This window comes from Mustelus asterias, chromosome 12, assembly GCF_964213995.1.
Source record: "Mustelus asterias chromosome 12, sMusAst1.hap1.1, whole genome shotgun sequence".
NCBI classification, from domain to species: domain Eukaryota; kingdom Metazoa; phylum Chordata; class Chondrichthyes; order Carcharhiniformes; family Triakidae; genus Mustelus; species Mustelus asterias.
Genome location: NC_135812.1, coordinates 48,787,845 through 48,805,195, shown reverse-complemented (window position 1 = coordinate 48,805,195; position 17,351 = coordinate 48,787,845). Strand labels below are relative to the sequence as shown.

The 17,351-nt window shown below is 41.6% G+C and overlaps 1 protein-coding gene across 1 annotated transcript in view; it reads right to left on the bottom strand.

Moving 5' to 3' along the window:
- Positions 1 to 1,805: 1,805 nt before the first annotated feature.
- ube2g1a (ubiquitin-conjugating enzyme E2G 1a (UBC7 homolog, yeast)) overlaps positions 1,806 to 17,351 on the bottom strand; it is a 73,018-nt gene continuing 57,472 nt past the window's right edge. The window contains exons 3-6 of the mRNA XM_078225182.1: positions 12,338 to 12,435; positions 7,974 to 8,152; positions 6,679 to 6,797; positions 1,806 to 3,767 (exon numbers count right to left, since the gene is read on the bottom strand). Of these exons, the coding sequence (XP_078081308.1) occupies positions 6,711 to 6,797; positions 7,974 to 8,152; positions 12,338 to 12,435 (364 nt within the window). The 3' untranslated portion in view covers positions 1,806 to 3,767; positions 6,679 to 6,710. The remainder of the gene's footprint in view (positions 3,768 to 6,678; positions 6,798 to 7,973; positions 8,153 to 12,337; positions 12,436 to 17,351) is intronic.

Sequence of the window (17,351 nt, the reverse complement as noted above, 5' to 3'; positions counted from 1 at the left end):
TACACCATGTAAACAATTAAGCATTTACTGAATTGGCAATCTTTTAAACAAAAGAACCTGTTGCAGTCAAATAAAAAAGGAAAAGATGGATCCATTTGACCCCTCCTCACCTGATTCTAATAATACACACACTGACAATACCAAGTTCTACCTCACCTGTAGATCCCTGCCCTCTCTCGAAAGTGTCAAACTGCTTATCCAACAGCCAGTCATGGATAAGCAGAAATTTCCAACTAAATGTCTTTGTTCCCCATCACAAGGCTTACTCCCATGCTAATAATAGGGGCAGCTCAGTGCCACAGTGGTTAACCTTAGTGCCAGTGCTGGTTCGATTTCCAGCTCAGGTCACTGTATGGAGTCTGAACATTCTCCTCGTGTCTGCGTGGGTTTTCTCCGGGTGCTCAGGTTTCCTTCCAGTCTGAAAGACATGCTGGTTAGGTGCATTGGCTATGCTAAATTCTCCCTCAGTGTACCCAAACAAGCGCCAGACTGTGGCGACTAGGGGATTTTCACAGTAACTTCATTGCAGTGTTAATGTAAGCCTATTTGGTGACAATAATAGTAAAGAAAACATTCTTCTCCCTAGCACCTGTGGCTTGTGTTTGACCAAGGTAAGCTTTCTACCACATCATCTCCACTTGGACTGTCCTTTTCCACATCTGTAGCATTGTCCAACTCCACTCTTTCTACAGCTCATCTGCTGCGGAAAACCTGATACATGCTTTCATTATCTCTAGCTTCTACTATTCAAATACATTTCTGGCTGATGTTCCAAGGCATACCTGCTGCAAACTTGAGGTCATTCTGCTTACCTGTCTCCTCTGTGCTCGTTGACATACGCTGTATTCTGTTTAAGCAATGTTTCCACCTTAAGATTTTTATCCTGGTTTGCAAATCCCTCTATGCCCTCGCCCCTCTATATAGGAACCAAATATCCTCCAGCCTTCCACTCCAATATGTGGCTTAATGACAATTTTTGTTTAATAATGTTTGTAAGCACCTTAAAATGCTAGTTATTCTTGACATGCTGAAACTAAATGGCAACTAGTAGATTAACTACTTACTGTTTGGGGTGGTTAGTCATTAAGTTGCCTGGCATTGCTATATGTTAAAATGCAACGCAAAGTTGGCTAACAATATTAAAGTGCAATTGTGGTTTCCAGAATTGTGTAAAGTTACATCTTAATGAGCTTTTTACACAAAAAAAACCAGTAACTATCAGCAGTACATTTTGCAGCAAAAGTTTTTAATATACACCTTCCACAGGCACAGTTGTACTTAACGCATAATGAACATAGGAATGGCATATTCCTGGCTCAGGTAAGATGTGTTGATGTCTCGGATCACTTGACACATGCACTTTCATTTCACCAGATAGGATTTTATTCATTGGCTCTCACAGATACTTCACAGTGACTGAATAGCATCAGAAATTGTAGACCTGATTAGTCCCTATAGTCAGCATTGAGCCAAACTCATCTTGGAGCTTCAAATCTTGATCTTTAACAGCCATGCGAGTTGCACAGATACAGAACCCAGAAAAATCAGACCATTCAGTGCAAAGAGTTTGTACTATTAGTTCATTAGCAAGGGCACCTATTTTGTGGTTGTATTCATATCCCTTCACCTCAATGCATTTTGAATCTATGGTTTTTAATTCCATATTCTCAGCATCAGCTTTTCTTGGATGCATACACTTTTAAACTAGTTAGCTCAAATTGTCAGGGTTATCCCTTATTGTAGATTTCCCAGAGAGAGAACAGTTAACCTCAATACCCTGCCATTATTTCAAATTTCTTTTAAAAAAAAAATCAGTTCACCTCTTAATATCCAAGGGATAAAATTAAAGGTTACCAACAAAAGCTCCATTCAATCTATACCTTGGGGTTTAGTCTTTGCTTTGATAATACTTTGCATCTTAATAAGTTGTGTATGTACAGCCCTAAAATTCCTCTCACCAACCTTGCATTTCATTTAGATGATACTCATCTGTCCTTATGTTACCTTTACGTCATTACATTTGCCATTAGAATGATTACTAACAGAATGATTTTTGCAATTTTTATTTGTTATAACGCCATCTCATGTCATCCTTATGCAAATTGAAAAGCCGCAGCTCCAGCATTCACCCTCGAGGGCACTATAGTCACTGGCTACCAATTCAAGAGTCTCTTAACCCAATACTGCCTTCCACATCCCAGTTTTCTAACCAGCCTTGGCACAAATGGGAGAATAAAGTCTGTTTAAAAATCAAATAAATCTGTTGCATTTTTCTGCCAGTTCTAAGAGGTTTTAAGTCAAAACCACATATCTGCCATTTCAAAGGCTACTGGATTCAAGGCTATGGTGCGTTCTGATATCAGCACTAACAGCCCAGTGCAGCTCCATTTGAAACTGCACTAGATCCTAAAAAAGGTCACAACATCAAGATTAGAATTAAGCAATGCATTGAAGAGATGAAGGGCTCACTAGTGAAGTGAATCGCAGGAATTAACCTCTTTTCTTTTCCCCAGCCCCCAACTTCCACTGGCCACTGCACAAAGCCCAAAGAAAACCAGGTTTAAACAAAAATAAAAAAGTGCATTAGCACATTTAAAAACAACTAGTATTCATGAGAACTCCTCAGTCTTATGATTGCATTTAAGTGCACTGTAAGCAGAACCTACAAAATACTACAGTGAAGATCTTGTATAGAGTATAGTTTGCATAGAGTTTGATCCATTTGCATTCCTATTTTGTGCAGGCGTTTAAATTTCAACATTTTAAGTGCAATTGAGAGGCTTTACACAATTGAAACTGACAACTCATACTGGAAAACAATTATATTTTGGAAGAACTTTCACTACAGGTGACAGAATTCCAAAAATCAAATTACATGAAAATATACATCACCATTTGTCTTTGTACATCAGGCAGAAAATCTGCAGTATAGCTAGAAAGAATAACACACACACACAAACAGCTTTTTAATATCAAAAGTCCTCAAACTCCCACTTAGAAGGGTAAAAGCCTACACCTAAACACCGTGAAGCCTACTTCAGACACTCCCCACAAAGTCAAGCTCAAGAAAACAATTGCTTCATCAGTTGGGCAGTGAAGACTAATGAGGTCACCTTGGCTAATTTCAAATTCAGGCATAAACTTTAACCCCTTGCTGTAGAACCAAAAGTATCTGCATATTAAATTTGAACATCTGCAAAGTAGTAGTATTTGCGCCCAAAATATTTTAGGCCACAACAGAGTGTTAATGCAGCATCAGAATATCTGGTAATATATTCTCACTATGGAATCTTTCTCACAAATTAATAGATGCTACTTTTAGTTTTACAGTGCAAGATACCTTTTACAAGACTTGTTTGTTTTTTAAATGGTAAACTTAAGATAATTGAATGCACAAAGCCCCCTTGCTAAAATTTCTCAGAATTTACACGATTCTAACTACAAGCAAGCTTTAATTTGGTACAATGCATATTGTGGGTGTCTAAGTACAGTATATAGAATATCCAGATAATGTTGTGCTATGTACAGATCTTTACAATTCCTCCTGAAGATCAAAGCAGTTCACAGGAATCCTGATGCATCATTTTGTTTCCCCCCTCCCCAAGTTGGCACGATAGGCTTTACTCCACAATGAGGATGGCACAATTCACTCACAGCTCCATAATGCCAATCCAGGATTACCAACTTGTTATAGTTTGAAGAGGTCCAACAGTTGGTGGGTTGAGTGCAGAAAGTCAACAGTGCCATGTTGGTTCTTAATTGGAGACCTGTAACTCAGAAATTTTCCATTAGTTATTGCTACAGTTTCGCCAAATACTCAAAATCAACCTCCAACATCTTTCTGCTACGCAGCAAAGAAAATCAGATGTGGCCTCCTAACCACATCAGGCACAATCAAACACAAGCAAGCCACATCTCTCACCAGGAGACCTTCAGAAAAATGTACATCATGGATCTCGTTATTCGGATACTTTTGATTCATTAGTAAGGGACAATGTGGAGGAGAAATGAAAGTCATGGAAATCTACTGTCCCAGCGCAAAAAAATAAATCAGTTAGTTGGATTTCGAACATTGTAATTAATGCATAATGTGATCCAAAGTACATAATTTTTGGGTCCAAAGAATCCAAGTGGCTCCAACTTGCCTGAAAATCACACTGACTACAAGACAGAAATAAAAACGATACCACATTTACTGTTGGAAACTTCAGCATGGCAACTTCGAACTTCCATTTCCCTACAAATAAAATTGGCACTTGCCAATGCTTCCCTAACAGAAGATACCCAGCTTTCATTTACAGGTTTTATTCAAATTTGTTCAATTGGCAATCAGGATTACATCCCATCACCAACTCCAAATATTATTCTTCTACCCTTCCATTGATCCGGGGTGGGCACAGTAAGAAGTTTCACAACACCAGGAAAAAGTCCAGCACGTTTATTTGAAACCACGAGCTTTCAGAGCGCTGCTCCTTTATCAGGCAAGTCCTGAAGGGACAGCACTCCAAAAGCTCGTAATTTCAAATAAACCTGTTGGACTTTAACCTGATGTTGTGAGACTTCTTACTGACCATCTAAGCAGCCTTCAATGTTTACCAGTTGCATGCACAAAATATCATGATGCAAAAAAATATTTTGCTTTTGTGTTTCCAGTGCTTAGGAAAAAAATTACAAGGGGGAAGTGCAAATATGATGGTATTTAATAGAAAAGTGCTGTAACAATTGAATAAAATGCTTTAGAAAAGATTTCACATTTATCTATAGATTAAAGTTCTATTACAAAGGTTTTGGAAGAGTGTGGGGGAGGTAGGGAAGAAAGAACACTAATAAACATTAAGATTTTTCAGTAACATATACATGCATATATCGAACAGTGCACTGGAGGAAGCACTACAAAACAAACATGAAGTCAATGCAGAAAAATGGCATTAAAAAGCAATTTGGCTTTGAACGTTAGTTCATGAACAATATGTCTTTAACAGAACATTTTTCAGATTGTCTCCCATATATTCATTGCCCGTGTCTCTTAGTTAAGTCATTCTGAAGTATTAAAGGAGTTAGCATCCCGATTATGGTGGCATTGAGGTCACATTACTAGACCAGTAATCCAAAGACATGAGTGAAATCTAGAATTAGTTTTGGTGACCATGAAACTATCCAGCTGGTTCACTAGTGTATTTTTAGGAAGGCAATCTGCCATACTTACCTGGTCTAGCCTATGTGACTCCAGAACCACAATAATGTAGTTTCTCAGTGTGGCACTCTCTCAACGTGGTTGCTCTCTAAAATGGTTCTGAAAGCCACTTGGATATATTCAAGAAAGGCAGCTCACCACCACCTTCTCAAGGGCACTTAGGGATGGGCAACAAATGCTGGCCTTGCGAGCACCATCCACATTGTGAATGAATTTTTAAAAATCCTCAACAAATATAGTATTAGTGGAAGCTTTAAGGGATTCTAGTCTCCTAACATGCACAAATTACTTGGATTAATTCACAGGATTGCAAAACATGGGTGGAAAAGTTAAAGGTGCCATTCAATCGCTTGCTCTCAACATTCAAACATGACGTGGGTAAGGTAACTCACATTAGCTTTAAAGAAAAAGTGGCCATTACTTTAAATGTTTCTTGCCTTAAATGAATTATGGTAACCTAAACAGTGAAACATTAGTCAAAAGATTTTTACTTTGGAAGATGCCATAATTTACAGGAATTAAGAAAAAAGTTAATCCAACAGAAAAAAGGCAGGAGTACACTTAGCTTGAACATGTTATCTTAGCTAAGGCCAGAATTCCTTCTCTGTTTTGGAAGGGAGGAGAGTTCAGAGAGCAAAGTTTTGAAAGTACACACTTTCACATGTTGAGATTCCATTGGATTTTAGTCAAGAATATTTGGAAATGTGACATTTTCAATGTGCACACTGCCTGGAAGAAATATCCAGCGGTGCAACTATAACAATTGTTCTTCAAAATTTGGGCTGTATCTAAAAGATTGAATTGCATATCAGAACATTAATAGATGCACACATTGGGAGCAATACATAAATGTACCCTATGGAATCATGTAATGACTTAAGTGCTATTTATATTATAGCATATTGATGCCAGCCAGTATGCTGCAATGATCAGGAGCACGGTAAAGCGAACTTAGTGTTCAGAGATACAAATTTACACAGCACTTCAGTTTTTTTAAAGCTATAAGAATAACTTTCCAACACAAACTTCAGATACTGGAATGTTTCAATCCATGCTAAGCCTGGCTACTGTCTCATCCTGAAAAATCAATGTTGAATAGAAGTTTAAGAGTATTGATATGATTAAATACAATAACGCATACCAGTGAGCTATACTTTGATAATCTACTGTTCGAGCCAAAAGATTAACAATATTCAATACCAAGGTTGTCTGTTTCATTACCCTTCAACGTACTTGCTGTATAATAGTTCGAAGGATCGTCACTAGAAATCAGTGAGTTAGGGCTGTAATTCTCTCTGCAATTCCCCACGCACTTTGAGATTTATACGTCACTAAAGCAAACTTAATCAATTCATAACATCAGGATTGTAACTGCTGTTCAACTCACTCCAGCCACTCAACATGACACAAACCAACCTGCTGATGGTAGAAAAATACCATTTAATCAACATTGTGCCAGATTGACAGTTTTCTGTTTTGCTTACCCAGAAAGTGAAGCTTCCTGGTGAATGAAGTATCACTCGAATGCAGTCTCTTGACTTTTTCTTACACAGCGTGCAACTTTCCTTTTGAATTCACCATTACGGTCTTCCCTCCATTCTTTCTACAAATTACAAGGCAGAACAAAGTAATGGACTCAGCAAAAGCACATCTGTCCCCACAACTGAAGCTAGTGAGCTGCTGCATGATGAATGCAATGGCCCTCTGCTTATCCTTTAACACTGGAACTTCTTTCCTACGGAAGAACTTTTATTTGCACAACATTTCCAAACGTCCAAAAACACTTCAAACAGCATTTAATTTTGGCAGTAACTACAGCCAGTGTTGATAAACAACTGGTATATAGCAAAGCCCCAGTAACTGCAGTGAAATGAATGATCAGATAATCAGTGATGCCCTAATCCCACGAATGAATAACAAACAAACAAGACACCATTGGCGTGAAGTTCAAAGACACAGACTTCAGTGTAGGTGAATTCTTCCCAGGTGTCATTCACAGAAATGTGTGGAAAACATTAGAGATGTTGCAGCATATGGCCCAATAATTCTTCTATTGTCACTGAGGGAATATTGGGAGGTTAACTGCATCACCAAAGCAGGCATTCCTCAGTATGAAGGAATTGAGGAACACATCATTTTTATCTATTTGAATGATGGAACAGCTGATTCCTGTTTCCTGTCATGTGATGGCGAGTTTTCAGACAGCAATACCCCACAATAGCAGGCAAAACAACCACTTCTTAGAAAAAAATATTGCTATTTATCAAAGGTGACATGCTAACTAGGCCTCTAGTCTTTGAATGGTGCTATCTAATTATTAATAGCCACCTGAGAACTCAATTAAAAGATGTCAATTTTAAAACTCCGAAATATCTAATGTTCATGATTTCTAAAATGTAATGCAACCTTAAGTAGTAATGCTGCTAAATTATATTCAAACATTACTCAACCTAGCTGCACTGCCATATGCAAAGCAGTTCACTTCATCCTGCTTATTTTTGATTTCAGATTTTTTAAACTGCTTGGCTGATTTGACCTGGTATGTGAAAACTCAGCAACTTGTTGGTTTATTTCGACATCTAAGCAGGCTCTACTACCAGCAGTTTTGGTTTTGCTGCTACTTATAGTGGAAGCCAATGTTAGTCAGTAGTTTCAGATTTATTCTTTAGTCTGAAAAGGTTTATAAACGACATTTAATAAAACAATAATTAAATTGCTTCTCTTGATCAAATTCCTGATGTTATGTTGCTGAAGCCAAAGTTTCAAACAAAAATCTTACCGCTGCATCTACATTGGCCGGTGAGTCTCCATTTGGATCTGCCAACATTGAAATCACACTAATAAGAATAGTCTCTACAGTGTGGATTGGCAGCCAGCGTTCTTCGGGCTTTTCATATCCATACTTATCCTCCCCAGGTTCATGGAGGATAGAGATGCACACCTCACCATTCTTATCAACTATAGCAGAAAAAAAAGACAGGTTAACTCATGTTAAGGGTATTTCATGGCTGCCAATTATATTGGCACACAAAAAGTCTTTACAAAACAAAGTGTCCTCTTCTTCAGCCACTCAAACCATCAGAACTTCACCAGCACAATCTATTAAGGAATCAAAGCAGAGGCAAATAACATGAAATAACAATCCTTACAGCCAAGTCAGTCTTGCTTCATGAACAGCTGCAGAATACTGTTGCACTGGCTGAATGGACATAGGAAACAATTCCAACTGAAGGTGAAGTGAAAAGCAATTTTTAAAAATGATCTAACATTTCCGTACTGGTTAAGAATGTTGAATTGCATTGTGTAGTTTACTCCTCTAAGAGGACAAAAGACCAATTCACATGATAGCAGCACTCTCCTGAAACCAAGATTGTACAACCTATTTTCTTTATTGCAGGTTAGAGCCAGACACCTGAAAAGGGACATCTTCAACTTCCAGAGGTAGGCTTTGACAAGTGCTGCCTAGTGAACAGTTAGGGCAAGCACTCAATATTGCAAATATTGCAGTAATTTCCCATCTGGTCAATGAAGTAGCAATACACCAAGATAGAACTCAATTACATGCAAACTGAAGTCTGCAATTCCACTCATGCAGTGAGAATGGGGCCACTGTATAGAGTAAATGTGCCAATAGCATTAAACACATTCACAGCGATATAGAAAGCCTCAGCCTGTTGGGCAGGGCTCCAGGAAGAACTGCTCTAAAAGCCAATCAAGTGACTAGATGTATCATTCTATTACTTTTACTGTTACAACAAACAAAGGACAGAATTTTCACAAAAAAATCCAAAGTGTCACAAAAGTCTGAAAACCGGATATTTTGACGCTTAGAAGTTTTTGGGGAAAATTCCACCCAATTGTGGACAAGTCCACACAGTATATGGGAGATCTGTCACCCCCACCCCATAGACACCTCCTGATTGCCAGCCTCCTTATTGCTCCCTGCCCTCTGATCGCCAGCTTCCCAAATCGGTGGCCCCACCACTAGCTCCTCTTCCCTCCCCCAAAACCCCAGTCTGGCCCTGCCTGTAATGCCCCTCCCCTTGGCACTGTCCAAGGGGCACTTCCCCTTCCCCCCGACCTCCCGGGAAGCTCAATGGTCTCTAGCCCTACCAGCAAGGCTATCACATCTGGTTCCCATTGCTGGGGACCACCTGTGATCCTCGCTGGTGTGAACCTTCACTGGTGAGATCAGAAATCTAAGTGAACCAAGATGATAGCGTCCTGGGCTCGCTAAACAAATTTAAACCAGCCTCTGAAAATCAATCTCACGCCGATTATGTCAATAAAGCGGCCTGGGAAGATTGCGACCGGCCGGACACCAGGCAGGATTCCCATTTTTGGCTACCTATTTACATTTCCTGCCCCACTACGCTACTCAACCAGCATAGAAAGGCAGGAAAATTGTGCCCAAAAAGTGTTTGGGGTGGAGGCAAAAGAATGGACAGGAAACAAAAACACAGGAATAGAAAACCAGAAGATTATGGAGACAAGCACTGTGGTCTACTCAATAAATGGCCAAAATGGCTTTGTCAATGTGAAATAGAGTATTTAACGTTGGCCAACTATTTGGGTATGCTAGTGCCCTGCAATGCAAATCGCTTTGTTTCTTCTGTCCTGGTACTCAATCTCAAACATGGCTACAAAAATGGTCAGATCACATCTAACAGCCACTAGATTTCCTGGTGCGCCTGTCGATATCCACTATGTATCAGCGTTTAACTCCATTATATTCCTAATCCAGATTCAAGAGACAGCCAATTGCATCGGTAGTGCAAACCAATTAAAGACTGTTACCAATACCAGTGCCTTCTTGCGTTACAGTATAACTTAACATGGGCCCCCTTGCAAACAGTCTCATCAGTCCTTAATTAATCAAGGGGTGCAGGACCATATCTGTACAGATAAAGGTTAGTTACAATAAACCAATCAACCTGCACTGTGGTGATGTGAAGCTGACATTACATCCCAATATTGGAAGACAGCAGACTGGTATTGAACTTGTAATTGTAAAGAATGGAATGTGACAGATTTAGATTGTAGGATCAGTAGTCACTGGCTTAGGAAAGGAATTGGGCAAATGTGACCATGATAAGTCAATACCCAAGATAAATAGCAAACCTGGCACCAGGAAGCAATTTTTAAAAAAAATCAAAATTCATCATAAAAGTGGACTGTTAAATGAAATCAAGAAGTTAAAACAACAATCTCAATTTTGATTTTGATAATATACATGCGCCACCTGAGATTTGTTGCCCGAAGCAAGTTGTTCTGCCTATAATGTCTGGTGGGAATTAATAGCAGGGTAATCAATAATGGAGACGATGTGCCTTTACTCCCCATTAATAAACCACTAAGTTTCACCGCTCCAGGAACAAGATTGGGGCCTGGTAAAAGAATGGAAGGGATGAAGCGAAAGGGGAAAACGCTGTTGCTGCTGCTTGGGGTGAGCTGGTTGGGCAGTCTCTGGCCAGTGTTGATCTGCTCTGCTTACTCAGTCAGTTTTCATGTTTCCATTCCTAACTGCCGCACTACCTCAGCCTTTCACACATCTTTTGCCTGCAAATGTCTCCATTCAATTATTTTACCCGCTCTCATCTCATGCCAAATCTATTCAATCCTTTAATCAGCCCATTCGCTACTTAAACATTTTACAAGCCCATGTTATTTCCTCTTGCACATTTCACCTGTTGTCTCATTTGACTGGATTGTTTTTATTTCAGGCAGAATAAGGGCCAATGAAAACATTTTCCAGAGGGCCAAGTAGAAAGCTGTTATCTTTGCTTCAATGGTAGTAAGATGTCTAGCTTCAACGCACAAGCTACTGAATATATTCAGAATGCAAGCCAGCCTTTATCATTTTAAGGACTGCGCTGTTTCTCTTAGTACTTCAATAAATTAAGGACTTCAAACCATGAGGCTAATCCTTTATTTTTCACCCCCACCATCTTTGAGGAGTTAGGAAATGGCAATGCAAGAGGGAGTTAGCACTGCTGCCTCAACTCCAGGGACTCGGGTTCGATTCCTGACCTGGGTAAGTCTGTGTGGAGTTTGCACGTACGCCCTGTGTCTGCATGGGTTTCCTCCGGGTGCTCTGGTTTCCTCCACAGTCCAAAGATGTGCGGGTTAGGTGGATTGGCCATGCTAAATTGCCCCTTAGTATCCAGGGTTAGAGGAATTAGCAGGGTAAATATGTGGGGTTACAGGGATACGACCTGGGTGGGATTGCTACCATTGAAGTAGACTCAATGGGCCGAATGGCCTCCTTCTGCACTGTAGGGTTTCTATGAAATATTCTAAGAAGAGTCTCAGTATCAACATTAAGATCAGATAGCTCAAAGTTTGGGACTGGAGCTGCACCTATATCCGATATGCGTGCATCTGCCCAGGCTCTCTCTCTTTGTGATTGCTGGAATGAAGAACAGGTATAACAAATGAACTGTGGCACTGCATGATATACCATTCCAATATATAATCAGTTTTAAACAGCCATGAGCACAAAATCTCCAGCCAGTGATCAGCTTCAGAAAACCATGAACTTGAACTGTGTTCCAAGCTGGACCATGTGCTCCATGATTCTATGAAGCAAAGGTGAAACACAGTGTACTCAAAGGAGCCAAATACAAAGATGCAGCCATTATGGGGAATTTAACAAAAAAAAAGGGGGTTTTGCTTTTAATATTCCCTACCTTCCAGCCTATTGACAGACCTTTTTTTCCTTCCCAGCACTGCACATGCTGAAAATCACTTGCATTAAACTTATTCCAGTCCAGATAAAAGGTTAACTTGAAACATTAAGCTTTCTTTCTCCACAGATGCTGTGCCTGGCCTGCTGAGTATTTCCAGCATTTTCTGTTTCAAAATTCCTGCATCTACAGGGATTGCATGCTTCATTTCTCAGCTTGTTTTTATCTGGTTTCCAAGAATTTAAGTATTTAGGCAGTAATGTGCTGCAGGGCACAACTCACCTGACATATTCAGCACACCATGTGCCAATCTCCCCACACAAAAGGACTAAAATTACAGGAGATTTACATTAGCAGCCTTTGCTAAAATGCAGGGTTGTGTTTTCCCCACATTACCCTCCCGTTTCTTTCCCGTCAATCTCTAGCCAAGCATTGCCAACAACCACTTTATTCTCACCATTTGGATGCCAGATTTCTGTGATGAATTTCATCTTTGGCGGCCTGAGGGGATAGTCTTTGGGGAAGGTAAGATGGGCTTTGAACACACCGCCTTCACTGTGAATAAAGATAAACAGTTACTTTCCATAACACAACAGTCACACTTACTTCAGAAAAAAATATATCAAACTGGGCAAGTCTGAAATTAACCAGCGCTGAGGGAAAACAGGTTAAACCTACTAACAAAACTTTTTGCACAGGTACAAATATAAACCAAGAGCTGGCAACACAACAGCAATTTCACTTTCATGCTGCAGCCAAACCAAGCTACCTTGCTTGTCTGGAAAACAACGTATGCCGATGGCACCACCCCCACCCTTTAAAATAGGCTTCCAACTCCAGCTTTTCCCACCTCAAAAACAGGACAACGAACCAACGTCCTGAAATATGGTCAAGAGGACAAGCTGTTGACAACTATATGGTTGCATCTGTGCAGGACTGCTGAACACTTGCAGGCATTTGGAGATACTCTGTACAAATTTTCTCCATCTGGGCAGGGGGTGGGGGAGGATCAATGAGCAAAACATACAAGCAGCTGAATGTGGGCACATTGGTCCCTAGTCTGTAGTCAGAATAGTGTACACTTTTGGGGGTGTTAATTTATAAAGCATGTCAAATTCTTTCCACCAAGGACGAGGGGTTTTAATTAATTAGAGATGAGCAATGAAAACTAGAAAACCATCTCTTTTCTAGTGGGAAGTTACAGGAGCTCAAAATAGAGTGCGAGAAGGTATAAAAGAGAGAAAACAGCTTTCACTAGCCAACAATTAGAGGAAAATAATTTGACTGACAACTGTGGCTTAGTGGTGGCATTCTTACCTCAAGAATACTGTGGGTTCGACTTGGGACTCCAATTATGACCACATAATCTAAGCTGACACTAAGACATACTGAAGGTGTGCTTGCATTGTTGAAGATTCTATCGGTTGTATAAGATGTTGAACAGTCCTGCCTCAGGAAGCTGGAAAGATCCCACAGCATTATTAAGGAGTTTTCCCAATGTCTGAGTCAACATTTATTCCTCAACCAACAGACCGAGTTGCAAAGAAAATGTTGGACTCAATGTTAACCCTTTCTTTCTCACCCCACAGATGCTGCCAGGCCCGCTGCATTTTTCCAGCACTTTTATTTGAAGTTTCACAAACAGATTATCTGCTCACTATCTGATTACTGTGCATAAATTGATAGCTGCAATTCCTCTAGCAGTAGCTACACTGTGAAAAGTACTTCATTGGCAGCAAAGTGGTTTGGGAATTGGGGTTGTGAAAGGGGCTCCATAAAGAAATCTTTAACTTAAGTCCACAAAAAAGGGAGCAAAGGAAATGTTTAAATTGCAGCTTGCAATTAGAAACAAAATAAGAGGATGGGATTAAGTTGATGGTTAAAGAATTGGTGCAGATGAGGGCAAGATCGGTTGAATGGCCTGTTTAACATCACAAAATTCAAGAACAGAGGGGATGCAAAAAGGAGGTTTATAAAAACACTCAGAATAAGAGTACATGGCATTGGGGGTAATATTAAAATGCATTTACAAATGGAGGAAAAGTGGGCCCACATTGTTTCTGATAATCCTCCTTCCGCAAACAATTGTAAAAGCCAGGTTGATCCTTGCAAGTTTCTTCACATTCTCCTCTTACCATCCAGTCTCACCCTTGTGTTTTTCCTATTGACCAGAATCTCTGCTATTTTGTATTAATTTTACAATGTCTCTTACCTCTTAATCTGTCCATGTTTTTTGCAAACTGGAACTCTTGTCCTTTAGGAGTATAAACTGATTCTCAAATTACATTGAATTCTTTAAATGCCTCCCACTGATCCTTTGTCTTTTTACCCATGAATAGATTTGTTCAATTTACTATGGACAGTCTGTCTCATCCTATTAAAGATGTGGAAATGCCGGCGTTGGACTGGGGTAAACACAGTAAGGAGTCTAACAACACCAGGTTAAAGTCCAACAGGTTTATTTGGTAGCAAACGCCATTAGCTTTCGGAGCACTGCCCCTTCGTCAGGTGAGTGGGAGTTCTGTTCACAAACAGGGCATATAAAGACACAAATTCAATTTACTGAATAATGATTGGAATGCGAGTCTTTACAGGAAATGAAGTCTTAAAGGTACAGACAATGTGAGTGGAGGGAGCATTAGCACAGATTAAAGAGATGTGTAGTGTCTCCAGACAGGACAGCTCGTGAGACTTTGCAAGTCCAGGCAAGTTGTGGGAGTTACAGATAGTGTGACATGAACCCAAGATCCCGGTTGAGGCTGTCCTCATGTGTGCGGAACCTGGCTATCAATCTCTGCTCAGCGGCTCTGCGCTGTCGTGTGTTGCGAAGGCCACCTTGGAGAATGCTTACCCGAATATCAGAGGCCGAATGCCCATGACCGCTGAACTGCTCCCCAACAGGAAGAGAACAGTCTTGCCTGGTGATTGTCGAGCGGTGTTCATTCATCCGTTGTCGTAGCGTCTGCATGGTTTCCCCAATGTGCCATGCCTTGGGACATCCTTTCCTGCAGCGTATCAGGTAGACAATGTTGGCCGAGTTGCAAGAGTATGTACCGTGTACCTGGTGGATGGTGTTCTCATGTGAGATGATGGCATCCGTGTCGATGATCCGGCATGTCTTGCAGCTGTTGCTGTGGCAGGGTTGTGGTGTCGTGGTCACTGTTCTCCTGAAGGCTGGGTAGTTTGCTGCGGACAATGGTCTGTTTGAGGTTGTGCGGTTGTTTGAAGGCAAGAAGTGGGGGTGTGGGGATGGCCTTGGCGAGATGTTCGTCTTCATCAATGACATGTTGAAGGCTCCGGAGGAGAGGTCGTAACTTCTCTGCTCTGGGGAAGTACTGGACAACGAAGGGTACTCTGTCCACCGTGTCCCGTGTTTGTCTTCTGAGGAGGTCGGTGCGGTTTTTCGCTGTGGCATGTCGAAACTGTCGATCGATGAGTCGCGCGCCATATCCTGTTCTTATAAGGGCATCTTTCAGCATCTGGAGGTGTCTGTTGCAATCCTCCTCATCTGAGCAGATCCTGTGTATACGGAGGGCTTGTCCATAGGGGATGGCTTCTTTAACGTGTTTAGGGTGGAAGCTGGAGAAGTGGAGCATCGTGAGGTTATCCGTGGGCTTGTGGTACAGTGAGGTGCTGAGGTGACCGTCCTTAATGGAGATGCATGTGTCCAAGAAGGCAACCGATTCCGGAGAGTAGTCCATGGCGAGTCTGATGGTGGGATGGAACTTGTTGATGTCATCATATAGTTGTTTCAGTGATTGTTCGCCATGAGTCCAAAGGAAGAAAATATCATCGATGTATCTAGTGTATAGCATCGGTTGAAGGTCCTGTGCGGTGAAGAAGTCTTGTTCGAACCTGTGCATGAAGATGTTGGCATATTGAGGTGCGAATTTGGTCCCCATGGCTGTTCCGTGTGTCTGGATAAGGAACTGGTTGTTGAAGGTGAAGACATTGTGGTCCAGGATGAAGCGGATGAGTTGTAAAATTGCATCTGGAAACTGGCAGTTGTCAGCGTTGAGTACTGAGGCAGTTGCAGAAATGCCATCATCGTGGGGGATGCTGGTGTAGAGTGCCGAGACATCCATTGTGACAAGGAGTGCTCCTGATTCAACTGCTCCACGTGCGTTGAGTTTCTGTAGGAAGTCCATAGTGTCGCGACAAAAGCTGGGGGTTCTTTGTACAACGGGTTTCAGGATGCCCTCGACATAGCCAGAGAGGTTCTCGCACAGGGTCCCATTGCCCGATCCGATGGGACGGCCGGGTGTGTTTGCCTTGTGTATCTTTGGGAGGCAGTAGAGATCTCCAACGCGGGGAGTACGTGGGATGAGAGCACGGAGGATGTTCTGAAGGTCCGGATCAAAGGTCTTGATCAGAGTGTTGAGTTGACGGGTGTATTCTTTGGTCGGATCTGCGGGTAACTGTCTGTAGTGTTCCTTGTTGTTCAGTTGTCGGTACACTTCTTTGCAGTAATCCGTTCTGTTCAGTATGACGATGGCCCCTCCTTTGTCTGCTGGTTTGATGATAATGTTGCAGTTGGTCTTGAGAGCGCGGATGGCCTTGCGTTGTGCTTGGGTGATGTTCGGGGCTGTCTTGTGAGTGCGGCTGATGAATTTGGTGTTGACGCACCTCCTGATGGCTTGGGCATACATATCAAGTAGAGGGCAGCAGCCTTCCGGAGGGGTCCAATTCGACTCTTTCCTCTTCGGATGCACTGCGGATCTCTGTCGGCTGTTCCGGTTCATTGGCTGTCTCATTGTGTTCGCTGTTGGCCTCTTGGGGCTTGTGGAAGATTTGCCTGATGAATTCCTCTGTGTCTGCTGCGAGACTGATGGGGTCTATTTTGGTGGTGGGGCAAGAATTGAGCCCTTGGCTGAGAACTTCGATTTCATCTGGTTGAAGTATATAATCCGACAAGTTGACAATGGACTTCCCTGTAGTGGTACTGTTTTCTACTGTGGTACCCGGGGAGGCTTGGTTGCTGCTGGTGGAGATGCCAAGTTTCTCAAGTTTCCTGTTCTTGGTGTGCATGTAGATGGTGTAGTTCTTTTGTCTCGTCTGCTTGGCAGAGTTTCGCAGCTGGTCTGTGTCCTGAGCGCAAGTTGAGAATATGGATTCTATCTTGGTTTCCAGGCTGCGGCGTTTGCTGTAGAGCTGGTGTATGAGGTGTTTGAGGAGTGTGAGCGAGGTGCAATGGCAAAGTCTCTCAGCGTAGTCTGTGTTATAGGTTGACCTGAGTGGGTTTGTGATCTGTAGTCCTTTCGGTATCTTGTCTGCTTTCTTGCATCTGTGTAGAAACTTGATGTCTGTGGCGATATGCGCGATCTTCTTGGAGATCCTCTCCACTTGCAGCCGGCAGTTTGCGGTGTCGATGGTAGTCATGATGTGGAAATGCCGGCATTGGACTGGGGTAAACACAGTAAGGAGTCTAACAACACCAGGTTAAATAAACCAACAGGTTTATTTGGTAGCAA